The sequence below is a fragment of the Cryptomeria japonica genome, chromosome 6 (assembly GCF_030272615.1).
Source record: "Cryptomeria japonica chromosome 6, Sugi_1.0, whole genome shotgun sequence".
Lineage (NCBI taxonomy): Eukaryota > Viridiplantae > Streptophyta > Pinopsida > Cupressales > Cupressaceae > Cryptomeria > Cryptomeria japonica.
The window spans coordinates 196,942,168-196,959,302 of NC_081410.1; the positions used below are offsets into that span (position 1 = coordinate 196,942,168).

The 17,135-nt window shown below is 34.5% G+C and overlaps 1 protein-coding gene across 4 annotated transcripts in view; it reads left to right on the plus strand.

Annotated features, from left to right (window-relative positions):
* Positions 1-874: 874 nt before the first annotated feature.
* The window catches only part of LOC131063486 (DNA mismatch repair protein MSH4), a 223,565-nt gene continuing 207,304 nt past the window's right edge, over positions 875-17,135 (plus strand). For 2 of the 4 annotated variants that reach the window (XM_057997312.2, XM_057997315.2), the window contains exons 1-4: positions 876-1,085; positions 1,650-1,853; positions 1,983-2,018; positions 2,122-2,234. In XM_057997312.2, the coding sequence (XP_057853295.2) occupies positions 1,026-1,085; positions 1,650-1,853; positions 1,983-2,018; positions 2,122-2,234 (413 nt within the window). In that variant the 5' untranslated portion in view covers positions 876-1,025. Of the gene's footprint in view, positions 1,086-1,225; positions 1,335-1,649; positions 1,854-1,982; positions 2,019-2,121; positions 2,235-17,135 lie in introns of those variants that run through there. The other 2 variants (XM_057997313.2, XM_057997314.2) reach the window with 2 other exon arrangements.

A 17,135-nucleotide genomic window follows, 5' to 3' on the forward strand; every position in this document is an offset into this window, starting at 1 on the left:
CCAAGATTTTAGGGGGGTGGCTTGGTAGGTGAGTTGCATGGGCTCATATGGGCTTGGAAACCTTGACTCTATATCTCATTTTTAGTGCTGATCATGGTCTTTTGTCTCATGGTGGTTTTAAGATTTCTACTTGTGTAGCCTTATATTAAATGCATGAGTATTCATCCCAAGTGTGTCATTGCATGTTGTGACACCTTGTGCAACAAAGTGTGCATTATTATGTTGAATGTTCCTCTTGTATTACAAAAAAAGTGTTAATCCTATTCTCAATTGTTAAGTCTTAGGTGTAGTTTTGAGGCATTATAATACTATTGGTTGATTATATTAGTTATTTGAGATTATTTAAAAAAACCCAAAAATAATTCATTTAAATACATTCAAAAAACAAAAAAATAATTAAAATTGCAAACATATTTATTTCTACCTACAATCCAAATAAATGATCAATATTCCAATATCAAATTATACCACATAAACACTTTTGCATGATTTTTTTTAATAAGTAAATAGCTGAAGAGGGGTAGCACCCTTGTATTAATCAAAAAAAGAGAATACAAGGCCTGATTAAGTGAGAGTAGTAGGGGGAAAGAACCACGACACACTTTCACATGATTACAACTTTACAATTCAACAATCAAAAAGAAATTCAACAGTCAAACTAAATGACAATGAATTTCTTATTATACAAAATTCAAAGAAATTTCTAATTTCAAAATGATTATAAATCTGATCCAAAGACATACCAAATCTAAATCTTCTTTATTCTTTATACAATAATCATTATTAAATTAATATATTTATTTTCTATTTATAAGTTATAAATTTAAATTATCAAATTCTAAATAACCAACTAGTCTATACTTATAAATTAACCTAAACTACAAGAAACAAAAATTTATTTGCCTTTACGATTATAGATCATAAAAAAATAGCGTTCATATTTTGATAGCAATCTGGTTGGAAAGCGCATTCTTTGTTCTCACTCGCTGCGCTTCTCACTCGCTGCAATTCGATTGTTAGTGAAAATGGATGGAGGTGATCGTTCCAGTTTTATTGTAGGAATAATTGAGAACAGAGCTAAGGAGGTCAGTGTTACATATCACTTATAAATGCCTATTTATTTCAGCGTTTTTAATCTATATATTGGTTTTTGACTTGTCGTTTGAAGGATTTAAGTTTTTCCTTTCTTTTGATTCTATTTCAATTCAAGCTTTCAACTGTAGATGTCCGCATGTCCGCCATTATTTCAATTCATGGATTGAAACTCATTGAAGCTTAATGCGGCCAGCTTGGCGCATATTTGCAGTTCTTTTGAAGGCTACGTTTGATTTCATGTATTTATTTGCTTGTAGTAGATTTATTTATAATACTTCAGCTTTCAAGCTTCAAGTTCGCAGCATTTACCATAATTTTGGAAAGCTTAACAAACAACAATGGTTAATACAATTTAATTTTGTCTCATTTTCCTAAAATTCATCCGGTATTTAGCTTTATTTTAATCATTGAATTCGATTAAACCTTTTAACCTAATCGAAGCTCAGTGCTGTCTGATCACCGTAAATTTACTGTATATTTAAAGCAGGGAAGGAATAATTGATATTTATAATGTATGGAAACGTTTCGCTTTAAATTTATTTTGTTTAATGCAGGTCGGTTTAGCAGCATTTGATTTGAGGACCGCCGCACTTCATCTTTCACAGTTTATCGAAACAAGCCATTCGTATCAGAATACGAAAACACTGTTGTATTATTATGATCCGACGGATATAATTGTTCCTCAAATCAAGATGGCTCCGGATGGGATGGCTGGAGTGTCTGCTCTTGTCGATAGCTCTTACAGTCTGACAAACAAGGCAATGGATGAAAAATTCTTCATCAAGCGAGATTTTTCCCAGCTTCATTTAAGCTAATTTTTTTTTGAAATAAAATTGAAAAGAAACTTTACAATTCCAACGGTATGTTTTAATCTAGGGTTGTTGCAGGTAATACTAGCGCGAGGTTGCTTTGATGACACAAAGGTATATCTGTAATTTAGGGCTGAAAAACATATAAATGTTATTTAGCAGTTGAATGCAGCGTAGAATGCATTACAATTCCATCTAAGAAATTTTGTGTTTGCAGGGAGCTATGTTGGTGAAGAACCTGGCTGTGAAGGAGTCTTCAGCATTGATTTTGGATACTTATTACAAACAATACTACCTTGGCCTTGCAGCAGCAGCTGCTACTATCAAATGGTATGTTAATGTAAAAAACACATTGTTCTTTATTTCGGTTTTCACAGGTTATTTAGCATTGATTAAGTCCATAGAAACAGAAAACTGGAATGAATTACGATTAATCGCGAATTGCTGGGTTTCGCCATTTTTTCCCTCGAAAAATTGCAATTTCATAAAAAATTGCCTACTAAAAAAATTGACTACGCTGGTTTTTGTCCTAATTTATTTTCCAAGTTCTCGTCATCGAATTGCCATTAAATTGGTCAAATCGTGTATAATCGCGGGTTAGACCTAGCTTTGACCAGTTTTATCTGCTTTAAATTTCGTTAAGACGATTTTTTCTTTTCAAAAGGTAGAATTATATTCGTCCATGTGGCCGCTTTATCACATTGTCGCGGTCGTGGACTTGGTTAGCTCAGCCTGGTGATCGGTCTCTACTGCTTTGATTCTCCATCATAACACCACGGCCTAGATAACAGATGGGCAAACATATCGTTATTTGGTAAGAGGGACAAAAATAGGTTCATGATTTGACCATCAAATTGTATGACTGAACACGGAAGCTGCCCGAACCTTAGCTCAACACGATATATGCTATTTAAATGATGTTAATTATGTTCATACAATTCTTTGATGCATTTTATTTTTCCATCAATATTAGTTATTCAATTATTATAGAATTGTTTTACTTATTGAATATGGGAGCATGAGTCATAGACCAAGAGCTGAGAATTAGGGGTATTTATTATGTCAAAATGGTTTAGGACATGATTCTAATCTTATCTGCTGTAATGTCAAGGCTTTTGCATTTAAGAAGACTTAATCTTAGTTGAACTCATTTACAACCAATTAACTTCACTGGTAGGCTAAGAGTCTATTGATGAATGTTGGTAGGCTAAGACTCTATTGATGAATGTTTGAAATTTGATTGAAAAAACAACTAACTTGCAGATATAATATAATTTGATATGACGACTCTTTAAAGAGAGAATGAAAAGTAAGCACATCAAATTCTTTTCCTTTTGTTGAAAATTAATTTAAATTTAAAAATTATTTAATTTTAACATTTAAAAATTATTAATATTTTAATATTTTATTTTGAACTTAATATAATATTAAAATAAAATTTATAAATGTGAATTTATATTGTTCAAATTGAATCACAATTTTTTCTTGAATTTTATTAGTTGATGGATTTATTTTGAATTTTTCCTTTGTCAAATTCAAATTTGAGCACAAACATTATGACATAGGTTGTACACATATTTAGTTTAAACTATTCTCTTTTATAAATAAGGCATGCCTTAGGAAGTGGTTCTATGTAGGGGGCTTCAAGGTCCAATAGTTATGGAGTGTAAGGGCTCATGATATTAGGGCATTTTGGGAAGATTGGATGTGGTGTCTTCTGATTGTGCACCAAAGCAAGTATGCGACCTACACTATGGGCATGTCATTCAGATTACAAGTGGATTGCAAATGATGATTTCCTGATGTTTTTGAATCTTGATATCCCAATGGAGGTCAACATTGATAGTGATGTGGCTGAACAACTTAGAAGAGGCTCTAATCAATAGCTTCATCATTAGGACTTGCAAACCTCTAGTGTCTCTTCATGGTAGCAAGAGTTGTTGGTTATGTCTAATGTTTTGGAACGTTGTAGTTAGTTTGCAGGTTGACTTTGTATAAAGTAGAACGTTGTAGTTAGTTTGCAGGTTGACTTTGTATAAAGTAGATTGTAATTGAAAATTTAAAAACTATTAGTATTTAGTTATTGTTTATGCACTATACAATATGGATTGTGCAATTCAATTTAGTTAGCTAATGAATATAATGGAAACAAATTTCAAAATTATTTGTCATACCAATAAAATGAATTTAAATTTAGAAAAAAAGTTTTTTCACTTTTATTTTGGGTTTTTCTATGTTTTGAAAATCCAATTTTTGTCTAATTAAATCTTTTTGATTTTTAGAGAATTTTCACTTTTTAGGTTTGTCAATTTTTTCCTAAAAGTCTTTTGCATTGGTAAATAAGTAGTTACAAGACTTGGACTTGGCTTAGATAGGTTTGACTAATTTTTCACTTGGACTTGGATTTAACACTTAGACTTGGCAAATTGAAAAAAAGAAGTATGAAACTTAGAGATTTTTTAAGGATTTAAAGATTTTATTATACATGGTTTACTAAATCAAATTTAAAGACATATCAAACTGATCAAATAGAAACTACCTTGATCAAACATACAAGTACATACACCAATCAAATGAGTACAACATATTTGAGTTAAAATAGAGTGTTTATAAATAGGTCCTAGACTATGAAATCTGTGGCATCAAGACAAAAAATCAAAAGTATAGTTATGGTTAAGAGAAACCTACATTATTTGACCCAACATTTGTAGTTTTATTGTCAATTTTGTGCTGGCATCTAAGATAGGTCCTAAGTGATGATGCAACCATGCTATTTGCTAGTCTCTTAGCAACATTAACATATGATATATTTACTTCCTCATCCTTTGCCATGGCTTCTACTATTGCCATAAGATTGGCTTGATCAATGCATGCAAGGTCATCTTCAAATAAGAGGAGGTCCTTAACCTTAGCGATCCACTCTAATTGTGGATCATTCTCCTCTAATGTGATAGGGGATAAGTTAGTGCTCAATATTTTCTTGTGATAGAGGTCAAGGTTGTAATGAACATAGACAAACTTTTCCATTGACAATGTTGCATCTTTTGGAGTGTATGTACTATGTACTCAAACATACTCCGACTACACTTGCATATTGAAGTGTTTTATGGTTTGCTAAGATAAATTTAACAATCATTTGAAGATTTTTCACCTTAGCACCAAACATCTCCAATCATGAATGTGAAATTAGAAAAAAATTGAACTCAATCTCACTATCCAACTTCAATTTTAACATAAAAAATGTAAAAGTTTTAAAGCATACTGTTCCATAGATTTCATGCAAAGAGGCCCCCTTGCACAAAATTTGAAGATTTTTATTTTAAAGACAATTTTCTTTCCAAGTTGAGGATCAAGTACCATTTGGTTGATGACTATGCAGAGTCCACTCAAAACCTCTTCATTAACCTTGAAATCCAAACGAAACTAGAACATCGGACTCAAGAAAGATGTAGTTGTACATGCAAAGGCACATGAAGTTGATGGCGCCATCATTGATCAGTGATATCCAATATGAGATTATATTTCTTCTCAAGCTCACCATAGATGAATCTAAAGGCTTCCTTGGTCCTCTCCTTGCTCTCATCCACATAGTCCATTGCTGGCCTATCCTCATCAGCAACACAAAGAACATTTAAAGGATCTTTGAATTGCAGTTAAATGATAACATAAATAAGTTGTTGGGTACTAGATTAAAGAAAGGAACATAAAATTATAAAAAAATAATTTTTAAAAAATAATAAATTGGTAAAATGAGCAAAAATAGAAACAAAATATGAACTTATTTCTGCTATCTCCTTCACAAAAATTTAGAATTTTATACTCATTGAAAACCCACTCAACAACATCAACTTCTATAGTAGTCTTCCATATGAAGATTGAGATCACTCTTCACTAACAAACATATACTTCAAGGGAACTTTTGATGGAAGCCAAGATTGCAATGTGATAAAGTTTGTTGCAAGGTGGGTTATATTAGAATGAGCTAATTTCTTCTTGTTTATATATTGCTTTATTAAGTTGAGGGTTCAAGAATGGTTGTATATGTATTTTGGAAATATTTTTAGCTTGCTCAACAATTACTTTGATCCATGGGAATTTACCAAAAACCTCCAATATAAGGTCTAGGCAATGAGTAGAATAGAGACACAAAATATGGATGATTGCTTTTCCATGAGAGGTCTACTTGTAGCATCATAACTTGCTGCATTGTTTGTAATTATCTTACAACATTTCTTTACTCATCTCATCTGTGACCTATTAAAAAATGCGAAAAAATATTTTTTTTATTTTTCTTGAAGCATCAATGAATTTCAGAAAAATGGTATTACTTGAGAAAGGAACAAGGACATTCAACAATGTCATGTTTTCGTTATTTGTCCAACCATCAGACATCATGGTCAACCCGTTCTTCTCTATATCTCATGCTGCTCATCAATCATGGAATTCTCATCCCCTTTTCACTTAAAATTGAGTCCTTTATACATTCATCATTAAGGGCTTTGAACCCTTCCTCAATAACAACAATGATATCTACTAGATTTTTCCAATAAGGAGACCTGAAACAAAGAAAAGAAAAAAAAGTATTCTAAAATTTAGAATCTAAATTATAGTAAAAAAATTAAAGATAGAGAGAAATTAAAGAATATATTTTAAAACAAAAAAAAGAATTCCCTTGTTTTGAAAAATGTTACAGCACAATAGAACCAAAAGTCTTCAATTGCACTCCTTTTGTTTGATGTTTGTCTCTATTCCAATTCATTATCTTAAATGACAGTTGGGAACTTGGAGTAGTGCATGGTGCAATATATGGATCCAATTTAGATCTGCAAATGCTAGGCCCAACACTTACACCATGACTAGTACTTGAAGTTGAAAGGAATGTAGGAATTAAAAAAGAAGGATCTTCTCAAATGGTTGCCACCTCTTCTCTTTGCCTCTTTTTAGTTCCTTTTTCTTGTCAAAGGCCATTAATTGACTTTTTACCTTATGCACAACATCATCAATCACATGTTGGCGCAAATTAACATCTTAGTTTGACATTTGTGTAAGGTGATATTTAAATTGATTAATGCTCCACCCTACTAATTTTAAAATTGAAAATTTTGCAAACCATCTCTCTTTTCTTAGCCCTTCGAATGACATATTTCCAACGAGGATATTTTCTGATTGGGGTCAACATTAAAACAATTTATAAATATCAAGTGTACTGCAATAAAAAAAAAAAAAATTAATTAACATTTAAGTTTTCTAGATAAAAGTAGAGGAATCTAAAAAAAAGTTACAAGTAGTCAGCGTTTGTAGATTAAAAAATAGAGAAAAACAATTAAATTTTTTAGGTAAAAAGGAGAAAAAATAAGAAAAAATAGTTAGGGTTAGTAGATAAAAAGATAAAAAATAAAAAAATCCATTATAAAGCAAGACAAAAGATGTACATAAATTATCAGATAAAAGAAATTAAGATTTGTATATAAAATAGAAGGAATAGCTAAGGTTTGTAGATGAAAAGATTAAAATTAATTCCTCCTTGACCTTATTAAGACACTTTTTGCTAGCATTCAATCATAGAATTCAATGAAATATCTTTTTTTGTTAAAAGATCTATACCTTCAACATACATGGTGGATTCCTTTGTAGCTTGTTGGACCTCTAATTTCATTCTCTTCTTTTTTTAAGAACATTTTATTTGGCTCCTGCTCCATAACAATTCCTTTCTTCATTAGGTACTTTCTTCTTTCTCTTCTACTGTTGTCTTTTCATTCCTACCTCTAAATTTTTCTGAAACTATTTACTTACATATTACATTTTCTTTACCAAACCTAAGATGTATAGATTTTTCTCCTTGTTTTCTTTTCTTAATTCACAAACTAGCAAAATCAAGGTTTTAGTACCACTGTAATGTCCCTACTTGAACAACCTTAGGAAATAGTCAAATTTTTAAACATGTACAAGTTAAAATGATGAACAAATACTAAATGTAGATGCCAACCCTATTGAAGTTAATGCTGATCAACAATATATGACAAATTGCAAACCTGTAAGATTCCAGTTTCTTAACATTGCTGATGTAAATAATTTTGTTACCGAAAAAATAAATTCAGAATTGCAAGAACAGATATTTATTTATAGCAAAGTGATTAACTACGGATTACACTAGCAAATGAAAGCAAAGGTCCACGGTAATTGCAAGACAGATTAGCGAACCCAGTAATAATGTCTATAGTATCCTTGGAGATCAAAATGCCCCATATAGATGAAGATTATTGAGAACATACATCAAATCAGTCCCTCATATCTATTCACCCAGTAGCCTTGCAAATCTGGAACAATCCGTGAGGTAACTCAGGAGGTGAAGGCAACCTAGTTAGCTGGTAAGATGGGCAATTAGGTGCCTTGAAGTGGCACCATTTCTTCTTTCCATGTTTGCTACAGGTGCAACTTAGAATGGATGGCTTTTGCTGCGCATTTAGCTATGGATATCTTGCGTGACTTTTCAGCTATTGACTTCTGTCCTTGATCTTGTGATTCCTTCTTCTGTATAAGCGCCCTCTTCTTCTTTAGAACCTCATCCCTGCTAATGATGGATGTGCTCAGATGTGGCGGATGGTTGAGATAAGATATTGCAATATGGAAATGCTACAGGTAAGGGTATCGTCCAACCTGGTGAAGTTCCTGAAATTGGCATTCCAGGAACTAGATCATGCCCAACAGCAAGTTTTCCCAAAATCGCGACACCTCCAAATGAAATTGTCCTCTTCCTTTGTAGGTGACAGCAAAAATGCTAAGAACAGGTCGGCCTCAAAGAAAAAATATCAACCTAGTCTATGTCAGCCTTCCAAGAGAAAATTATTGAATAATATTACTTTATTTAAGAATTCTATAATATTCTATAATATTTATAGTTTTTTTTTGGTTGGTAAGCGCTTTTGGCTGGAGCTATGAAGCAATAGGGTCACAATGGGGGACTCCATCCCCGTGGTGATTTTTTTGGCTTGCTTGCTGAGGCATTAACACCTCCCTGATTTGTCTCTTGCTGATTTCTATGATATTTTGTTCTTCCTTGTTTCTCCATTCTCCTTATTACTCCTTTTCCTTATCTCTCCAAACACCTTATCACTCCGATCTCCTTATTTCTCCTTGCTCATGCAACCCTTATCTCTCCAAATCTCCTCATCCCTCCGCTGCAACGAGCCTCCCTTATCTCTCCATCCTTATCACTCCTGTCCCGCCAAGCTTTCTCACCTTATCTCTCCGCGCCATCGTCTGCTCCTTGTCACTTTGTATCACCAACCACACCTTATCACTCTGCCACCATTCGTCCTATCTCCCTCTGCCATCATCCATGCTGTTTTTTACTTTTTCGTCAAGACTTGCCAACGAGTCCATCCAAATGGACTGCATGCAACCAACCTTCATCTTCCTATTGTGTGGAGAATGGGAATGTGAGCCATCACATGGGGATTGCTGCTGCACATTGACTGGTCAGCAATCGGCTATTGGTCACTCGTGTGACGCCCAGCCTCTAGCCTCAATCATCCTATGGGGGTTTCGAACTTGAGATTGCCCTCTCAATAGGGCTCGCAACATCCGTTGCACTGTGAGGACATCCCCATAATAATATTTAATATTATTAGTAATTAGTATTATTTATATGATCAATTAATATTTAGTGTTTTTAAAAGCACTTTATTTCTGGCTGAAATCAGAGAAAGGCTACGGATTAATTAGGGACATGACAAAACCTTAATCAAAATACATAACTACCAACATCTCTCAAGTTGAAGTGATTTACAAAACTCTCAAATGATGAAATTATGACCATTTTAAATTGGGAAAATGCATGAAACACTTGAATGCACTTCCACATGCACCACAATTTTTTAAATAAGGCAGATCTAACTGTTATGATAACAAAAGAAGCATCTATTATAGCACAAACCAGACCTAGGATGGGTGCCACAATAACAACCTTATTCCTGTCAATTAATGATCAAAGATATGTTACTTTAATCAGTATAGAATCCTGTATTAGCATGTAATTGATACTATTTATTAACTCTAGCCCACAAATATTAGTAATTTCCACTTACAATCATAACATATGTATAGAAGGCAAACCCTCAACAAGATTTGCCACTATAACTGTATGGTGGCTATAAGGTTCAAGCAAAGGTTTTGAACAACCCTCAAACAATAAATTAATAATAGCAAAGTTAATGCAGGCACTGGAATTGGTACAGCAGCAGCAAAAATGCCTATTTTTTTTGGCAAATTGATGATAGTAGAAGTTCTATCAACAAAAACCCTGAAATCAACAATTATTTAAAGATACATCAGCTGGAAACATGTGCAAAAACAGATTTAAGGACTGAGAAGTCTCGTAACATCAACAATTAATCTGAAACACTAGGTGCAACATTAAGTATTGTTGGAAACAATGATTAGAAGCTGGGTGTAACCATTATGAGGGTTGAATAAATGGCTAGAAACATAAAAAAACCAGATCCAAATTCTCATAACAGCAACAGCATTAAACCTTCTAAAAACTTAGCAAATAAATACATATGTTATTAGAGTGCTACTGTAGCTACCGAAAATGACTTCAAATCCTCAATTAATCTTCAAACAGTCTTGAACAAGTCAGCTCAAATGTGATCCCTTGATGGAATCATCTCTAAAGAATAAGAGGTTTTTCTCCTTCGAATCCAAGTATGGAAACCAAGAGTGGTTTCATCCTTTAGATCTCCTACATCAAGGGTTTGTGTTCTTGAATGTTTCAAACTCCAATTTGGAAGGAAAAAATTGACAAATTTAGATGATTTGCTTTGAGCAATGCCTTTCTTTTATAGTTTCCTTTTGGGCCCGCTATTTGAATTTACTTTTTCACTCTATATTTAAAATACTTTTTGAATTACAAAAAACACTTTATGAATCACATATACTTTTTACTATTACATAGGTCCTATAATAATAAGTTGCCTTTTGAAGATAAAGAGATTGGGCCAACTTAAAATATTATTATTTTACCTAATTCATCCCTTAGCCTAGTTTTTGTCTTCCTTTATGAAAAAATATGTTCAATGCTTAAATCTCTACAATAGTTATCATCATATAAATCCCAGATCTAGTTCTTCCAAATAGAACATTGGCCCTTCGATCTTCTAACATTTCAATAGAAGATTGGGACTTATGAGTTGGTTCAAGGTGAACTTTCTTTTCTTAATTGGGGTCATGGCGAAAGACCATTCAGGTTGGATCTCCCTGCCCACGTCTTTACAAAAGCTCCTTCTTTAAGAGCATCCATAACATGCTAGAATATTGGCTACTAATATTGTCATCATGATTCTTTTCTTTGGATGATTTGCCAAAGCTACTTGAGCATCCATGTGCTTCCCTATTGTTAATTCTTTTTTAGGACACCTTGAACATAGAATAAAATACTAAGTATTCTATCCCCTCTTGAACAAAGAAACCTCATATGCTAAAGAATATGATCAAATGAGACAACCCCAAGGTTTACAATGAGAATGATTGACTTTATATTCTGGATTGACTCATTGTATGATGTGATAATGCTGGTAATCACAGAGGGACTTACACTTATGAACATGGTTGGAATGTGGAATTGACTTTGAAAATAAAAGACAAAAGGGAAAGGGTTTAGAGATTCTATGCTAATCCTAAGAACAATGATAATAAAGGATGATGCTTTGATAGACAAACTCCTTCAAACCAAGCTTTTCTTCGTCATGATAACAACTACACAACACTGGTGCGATCTCCAAAGCTAGTGAAATATTTTCATGCTGTGAACCATTCATTCGAATACCCTATGGGCCTATACAGACACAATATAAATGAACATTCACAATCAAACTGTTGCAAAAATGAGGTTACACTATAGCTTACAATCAACAAACCACAAAAAGTATGAACCAAGGAATTCATCACATATCATTGCATTTCTCCATTAAGATCAATGAACTTCACCTAAATTTGAGAAGTAACAAGAAACCATGCAAAATGTTGCAACAACATATAGAGATCCACCATGCTTTGATGAAAATCACGTATTAATTTCAACAAGTCTTGGCAACAACTTAAAGCTTCCTCCTCCTACTCTACTGCTACTTATCAACTGTCTACTAATTGTTCTCTATTATTCAACTATTAACTTTTACAAATGAGTAGATTGAGCCTTATATAGAGGTCTAATTACAATTGAATGGCTTTGATTGATTCAAGATCAATGGCCGAGATTACATGATAAAACCCTAATTAGGGCTAGCTACAACTAACTTGATTTCGACCAATGCGAAAATTGCAATGTATTGGACACATGTCCATCTTTAAATATAGACTAATGAAAAATGAGGTAAGGTACATTGAATAGTATTTGATGTAGTGCCATGCGTCACTTGCTCCTTTATTGGATGAGTCAGGTTCATTGAACTTGGACAAGGTGATGTGGCATCTCCTAATTAGTTTGGTGATGAATAGGCACCAAATCAACATGCTTGTCTTGTAGATCATTGCAAATAAGTGTTTGTATTTGAGCAATATCTCTTGATGCTCAACATTCCCAAGTCTGGTGTGATGGTGTGGAACATATTCCCAAATTGCATCATCTTGGTGATCAAGTTCTCTAACTTTGATTAACTCTTCGGAAACTATCTCCTTGATCACTTTCACTCTATGTTACCTCGAGTTTCCGAGATGGGGACAACAGGGGATGGGGGTACGCGTTTTCGGGACAGTTATTTTTTTTTCCAATTTTGGAGACGGGTAGGGGATGGCAAAGGGGACACCTATATAAAAATATGGAAAATAAAAATATATAGGGAAATTTAAATATTCATATGAAAACATGGATAAAGTATGCACATATACACTATAGAATCTTAACATATAAGAACTAGCAGAGTTTTTATGACAAATTTGTGTTAAATTGAGAGTCAAAGTCAAATTACTTATATAATTCATTGTCAAAATTCACTGTCAATATGCAGAATTTATGGGGACGTCCCCTAGGAGTCCCTTGTCCCTGGGATGGGGACGCCTAAAAAAAATTCTGGGGACGCGTCCCTAGGTAACATAGCTTTCACTCTCTTCATACTTGGGAATCCTCCTTGTGATGTATTTCACCTTGAACATCCTACCTCCTCCTAATAGTCGTTGGTCTTGAAATGGGGAACATGTCTTTGATGTAATACATGACTTCATGGTGTCTATGCTTGATCCTCTTGTGCGTTGTCTCTGATCTGGATTACCTAGTTGTATTGACCTTGATTCTTGGATTTCTGAAGCAAACTCAAGATTGTTGTAAAATATTCCTTTGTAAATTTTGATCTCCCCATCACGCCTTTGAAGTGTTCCTCCTCTTGCCTTGAAATCTTGATGTTCATCTTGCATGGCTTAGTAGATTTAATGTTGTGATGTTCTCCACTGTGCCTCCTTTATGTGATTGAATCTTAATGTTGTCCTTTCTTGAATGTGGATATTGATGTGCAAGTCCTCGATGATGTTGATTCGCCTTGGAGTGTGGACCTAGACCTTAATGTGTTGATCTTGAATTCTGCATTGATGAGCTTTTCTGTGTAGGGTGTCCTCATTTCATTATTATAGAACAATCTCCCATGTTGTCGTTGTATCGTTAAGGTTGTAAAGTCCTCCTCCTCACACATGTGCATCTTTGAAGTTGCATTGCTTTAAGTCCTCCATCCTTGCATCAAAACCTGAAAAACAAACATATTATTTTCATTCACCATGTGATTGAATGAAAACAAGACTAACATCTGAGAAATCAAGCACCTTAACCCCTTTCAATCTGGAAATATCATTGACGAATCAAGACATGCGAATCTGGAAATGCACTTTGCTGGTGAAATTCGCTTCATTGAGGTCATAAGTTCACACTAGGGCTTGTACAAATTCATTTGAGGTCTGCTGGAATGTGCTTAAGGTCTGCTATTTCTTTGCTAGGATTTGAATTGAATTAGAATTGATGCAAAATGAACAAATTCATCCATGCTTTATAGGGTGCTTCACCTTAGAACATACCTAAGTCAATTCAGATCATTGATGTTTGAAATTGAATTACTTGCATGCCACCTCAAGTCAGCTGGCTTAGGATTTTGATTTTGTCCTTGGAGCGTTGCATTTTCCCTCTTAAAGAAGGTTGATCTAGCCACCTTCCATCTGAAAGGGTTTTGGTAGCTTATATGCACAAACTAAGGTGCATTTAGGGTTCTTGTGCACAAAGTGAGGTGGATATCCTAGGTACCTAAGGATAGATGGAGGTCAGCCAATTTGCACTTCATATTGTTTGTTTACCTTTTGTCCATAAGGTTAAGTCGGTTGGCCTAATTTGTGAACATCTTACCCCCTTGAGTGGTATAAATATAATGTCAATCAAGGTCCTATCAACACAATTCTCACTCCAGAATCCTAATCCTGCTCTGCTCCATTGATCAGGTTTGCATTTTCATGTTTTAGGTCTGATTGTTAAAACCTGATTTTGACTGATTTCTTCACTTCTTAGGGTCTGAATTTCATCCCTCTTGGTCTGATTTTATCTTTCTAAGGTCTGATTCTACATTTAATCACTCCTTTCATCTCCTCCCTTGGGTGCATATGAGCCCCAGGCTTGCAGCAGCAAGTTTCAAAGGGTGAAATGCACAATGTAGGGCGGGATTTAAGTATGCACAACATGGGGAGCACATTTTTAAGTGTATACTTGCACAATCTTGTGTAGGGCAGACTTGAGGGGTAAGCTTGCACAACTCTCCCTCGAGTGCATTTGATAAGTGTGCCTGCACCACCTTTTCTCTAGAGTGCATTTGAGGGGCTTGCTTGCACAAAACTTGTTGGGTGGATTTGAGAGGTTTGCTTGAACAGTTTTGAGATGAGTGCATTGGACAAGGTAGCTTTCACTAAAGACCTTGGGTGAACTTGAGACCCCTCATTGCACAAGGTAGAGTGCATCTAGGTGATGCTTGTGCATGTATAAAAAGATACTGAGCACATTTGGAGGGTGTATATGCGAAAAAATGCATGGAGTGGGTTTAAGACCTAGACTTGCACAAAATCCTCCTTGAGCTTGAGCTTGAGTGCACTTGATATGCTGATTTGCACATACAAATGTGTAAGGGCAAAAATTAGAGGGTTTGATGCACTAAGTATGCTGAGCGCATGAGAGTTGGATGGTTGCACTAAGTTGAGCACCTTTGAAGTAGGTGTTTGCACAAACAAGGTGCTAGAGCACATATGATGAGTGTACTTGTACTACTTTGTATGGAGCACATTTAGCATGAAGATTTGCACAACTTTGTGCACAGATCTACCCCCCTGGTCTTGCACAAATGCACAACTTACCCCCCTTGGCCTTGCACAAATTTGTACATGCCATGAGGGGGTTGACTCTTGCCCTAGAAAATTTTATCTCCTCATTCATTCCACACCTAGGGCACATCTATGCTAGGCTCTTGCACAAATTTAAGTGTGTATACGTGGTTCAAGGGGGTTGACTCTAGACTTAGCTAAATTGTCATACTATTTCCCTACCTAGGTCTTACACATTGTGGACTTGTAATACATGAACCTAGGGAACTGCGCTTGCAATTCTTGATGGAATTACACGAAAACTTACCACTTCTCACCCTTATATCCATCCCTAACAACATTCCACACCTTGACAACATTTTACAAATATTGATAACTTTTAGCAACACCGCCTTGATCTTGAATCTTGAGACTCATTCATGAGTCTTGGACATGAAACATGTCTTCCTGACATGACCACACCTAATGACAAGGCAATGCATCTCTAAAACACACCAAGGGTTACACTTTAACCGGATTGACAAGAAAAACCCTTTCACCATCAAAGGTTAAAAGATTAAGACTATTGCCAAGCTTAGACAACAAAACGAAAATACCTAAGCTAGGAAGCGAAAAAGTGGGGGTCCCCATTTGCAATGGGGTGATGTGTGAAAATGTCACAACACCTATCAAAGGTGCCTTGTATTCCATTGACTAATACTTGCCTATTGTTTTGGTGCATTTCAAGCCCAAAGTGTTTATGACAACCAAACTCATAATATTGATTGATGCACATGAATCAAGAATGCAGTTATTCAATTTGTAACCTCCTATGGAAAAAGAGATATAGAAGGGTTTTGGTTTATCTTCAACCTTGTTAATTTTTTTTTTTGAGAAACTGTAGATGAGTCAACCAAATCTTGAGGGACCCAGGGATGTCAATGGATTTAGCCCCTTTCTTAACACAGCTGACTACTCATTTCAACTGCTTGGATGATTTTAAAGAATTCTAGATGTGATATTCGCACTTTAGTCATGGTCACGTGGTCCAAGATATCAAAGTTAGGAGTATATTTGGTTGGTATTGGAATTGCCTTATTTGTCTAAGATGATGATGGACTTGAATCTATTGTCATTTTTTCTTTTCTCTTCATATACTCTAACCTCTCTTTCTCCAACTTCTCTTTCTAAATCCTTTGATTATGGGCATAGATGAATATGACAAGTGACTTCTAGGATTGTTTTATTGGTTTTCAAAAGTATGCTCGCAATGAATGAAACCTATAGTAGAGTTGCCATCAGATTTAGTGTAATGTCCCCACTTTGAAATAGAATTTAATAATAAAATTAAAATGCAAAAGAATAAAATTAAAATATAAAAGAATATAATTAAATATAACTAAAATTTAGTTAAGTTTAATGAATGGTCAAAAGGCATAAGATGAAAAGTTGTGATTCCCTTAAACATGAGATATAAAAGGGAGAAGAGAATTTCTTTTGAAAGGGGGATAATTTGGGAATCATAAGTGCAGATCTGATTTAAATAAGTGCAGATCTGATTGTGAAAGGTTGTGTCCCTTTCAAAGGGCAGAAGTAATGAAGAGTTGCACTCTTTCAAAGGGTGCTAATAGTGAAAGGGTGTGTCTCTTGCCAAAGGGCATCCTTAATGAAGAGATGTGAACTCTAGATATAAAGGAAAGGAATCAAAAGCCTCCAGTGCCATCACCATGGATTAGATCAGATCAGAATTGTTATTAAGTTACAGGCAGTCACATCCTTGTTCTTGGTGGTATGCACGGGGATGTGCTTAATATATGAAGCCTGATAATGTTCTTATGCAGAATTTAATAGTAATATTAATATAGACTGCAATATGTATGATAGTCATACTTAATTAAATATACATTCATAATA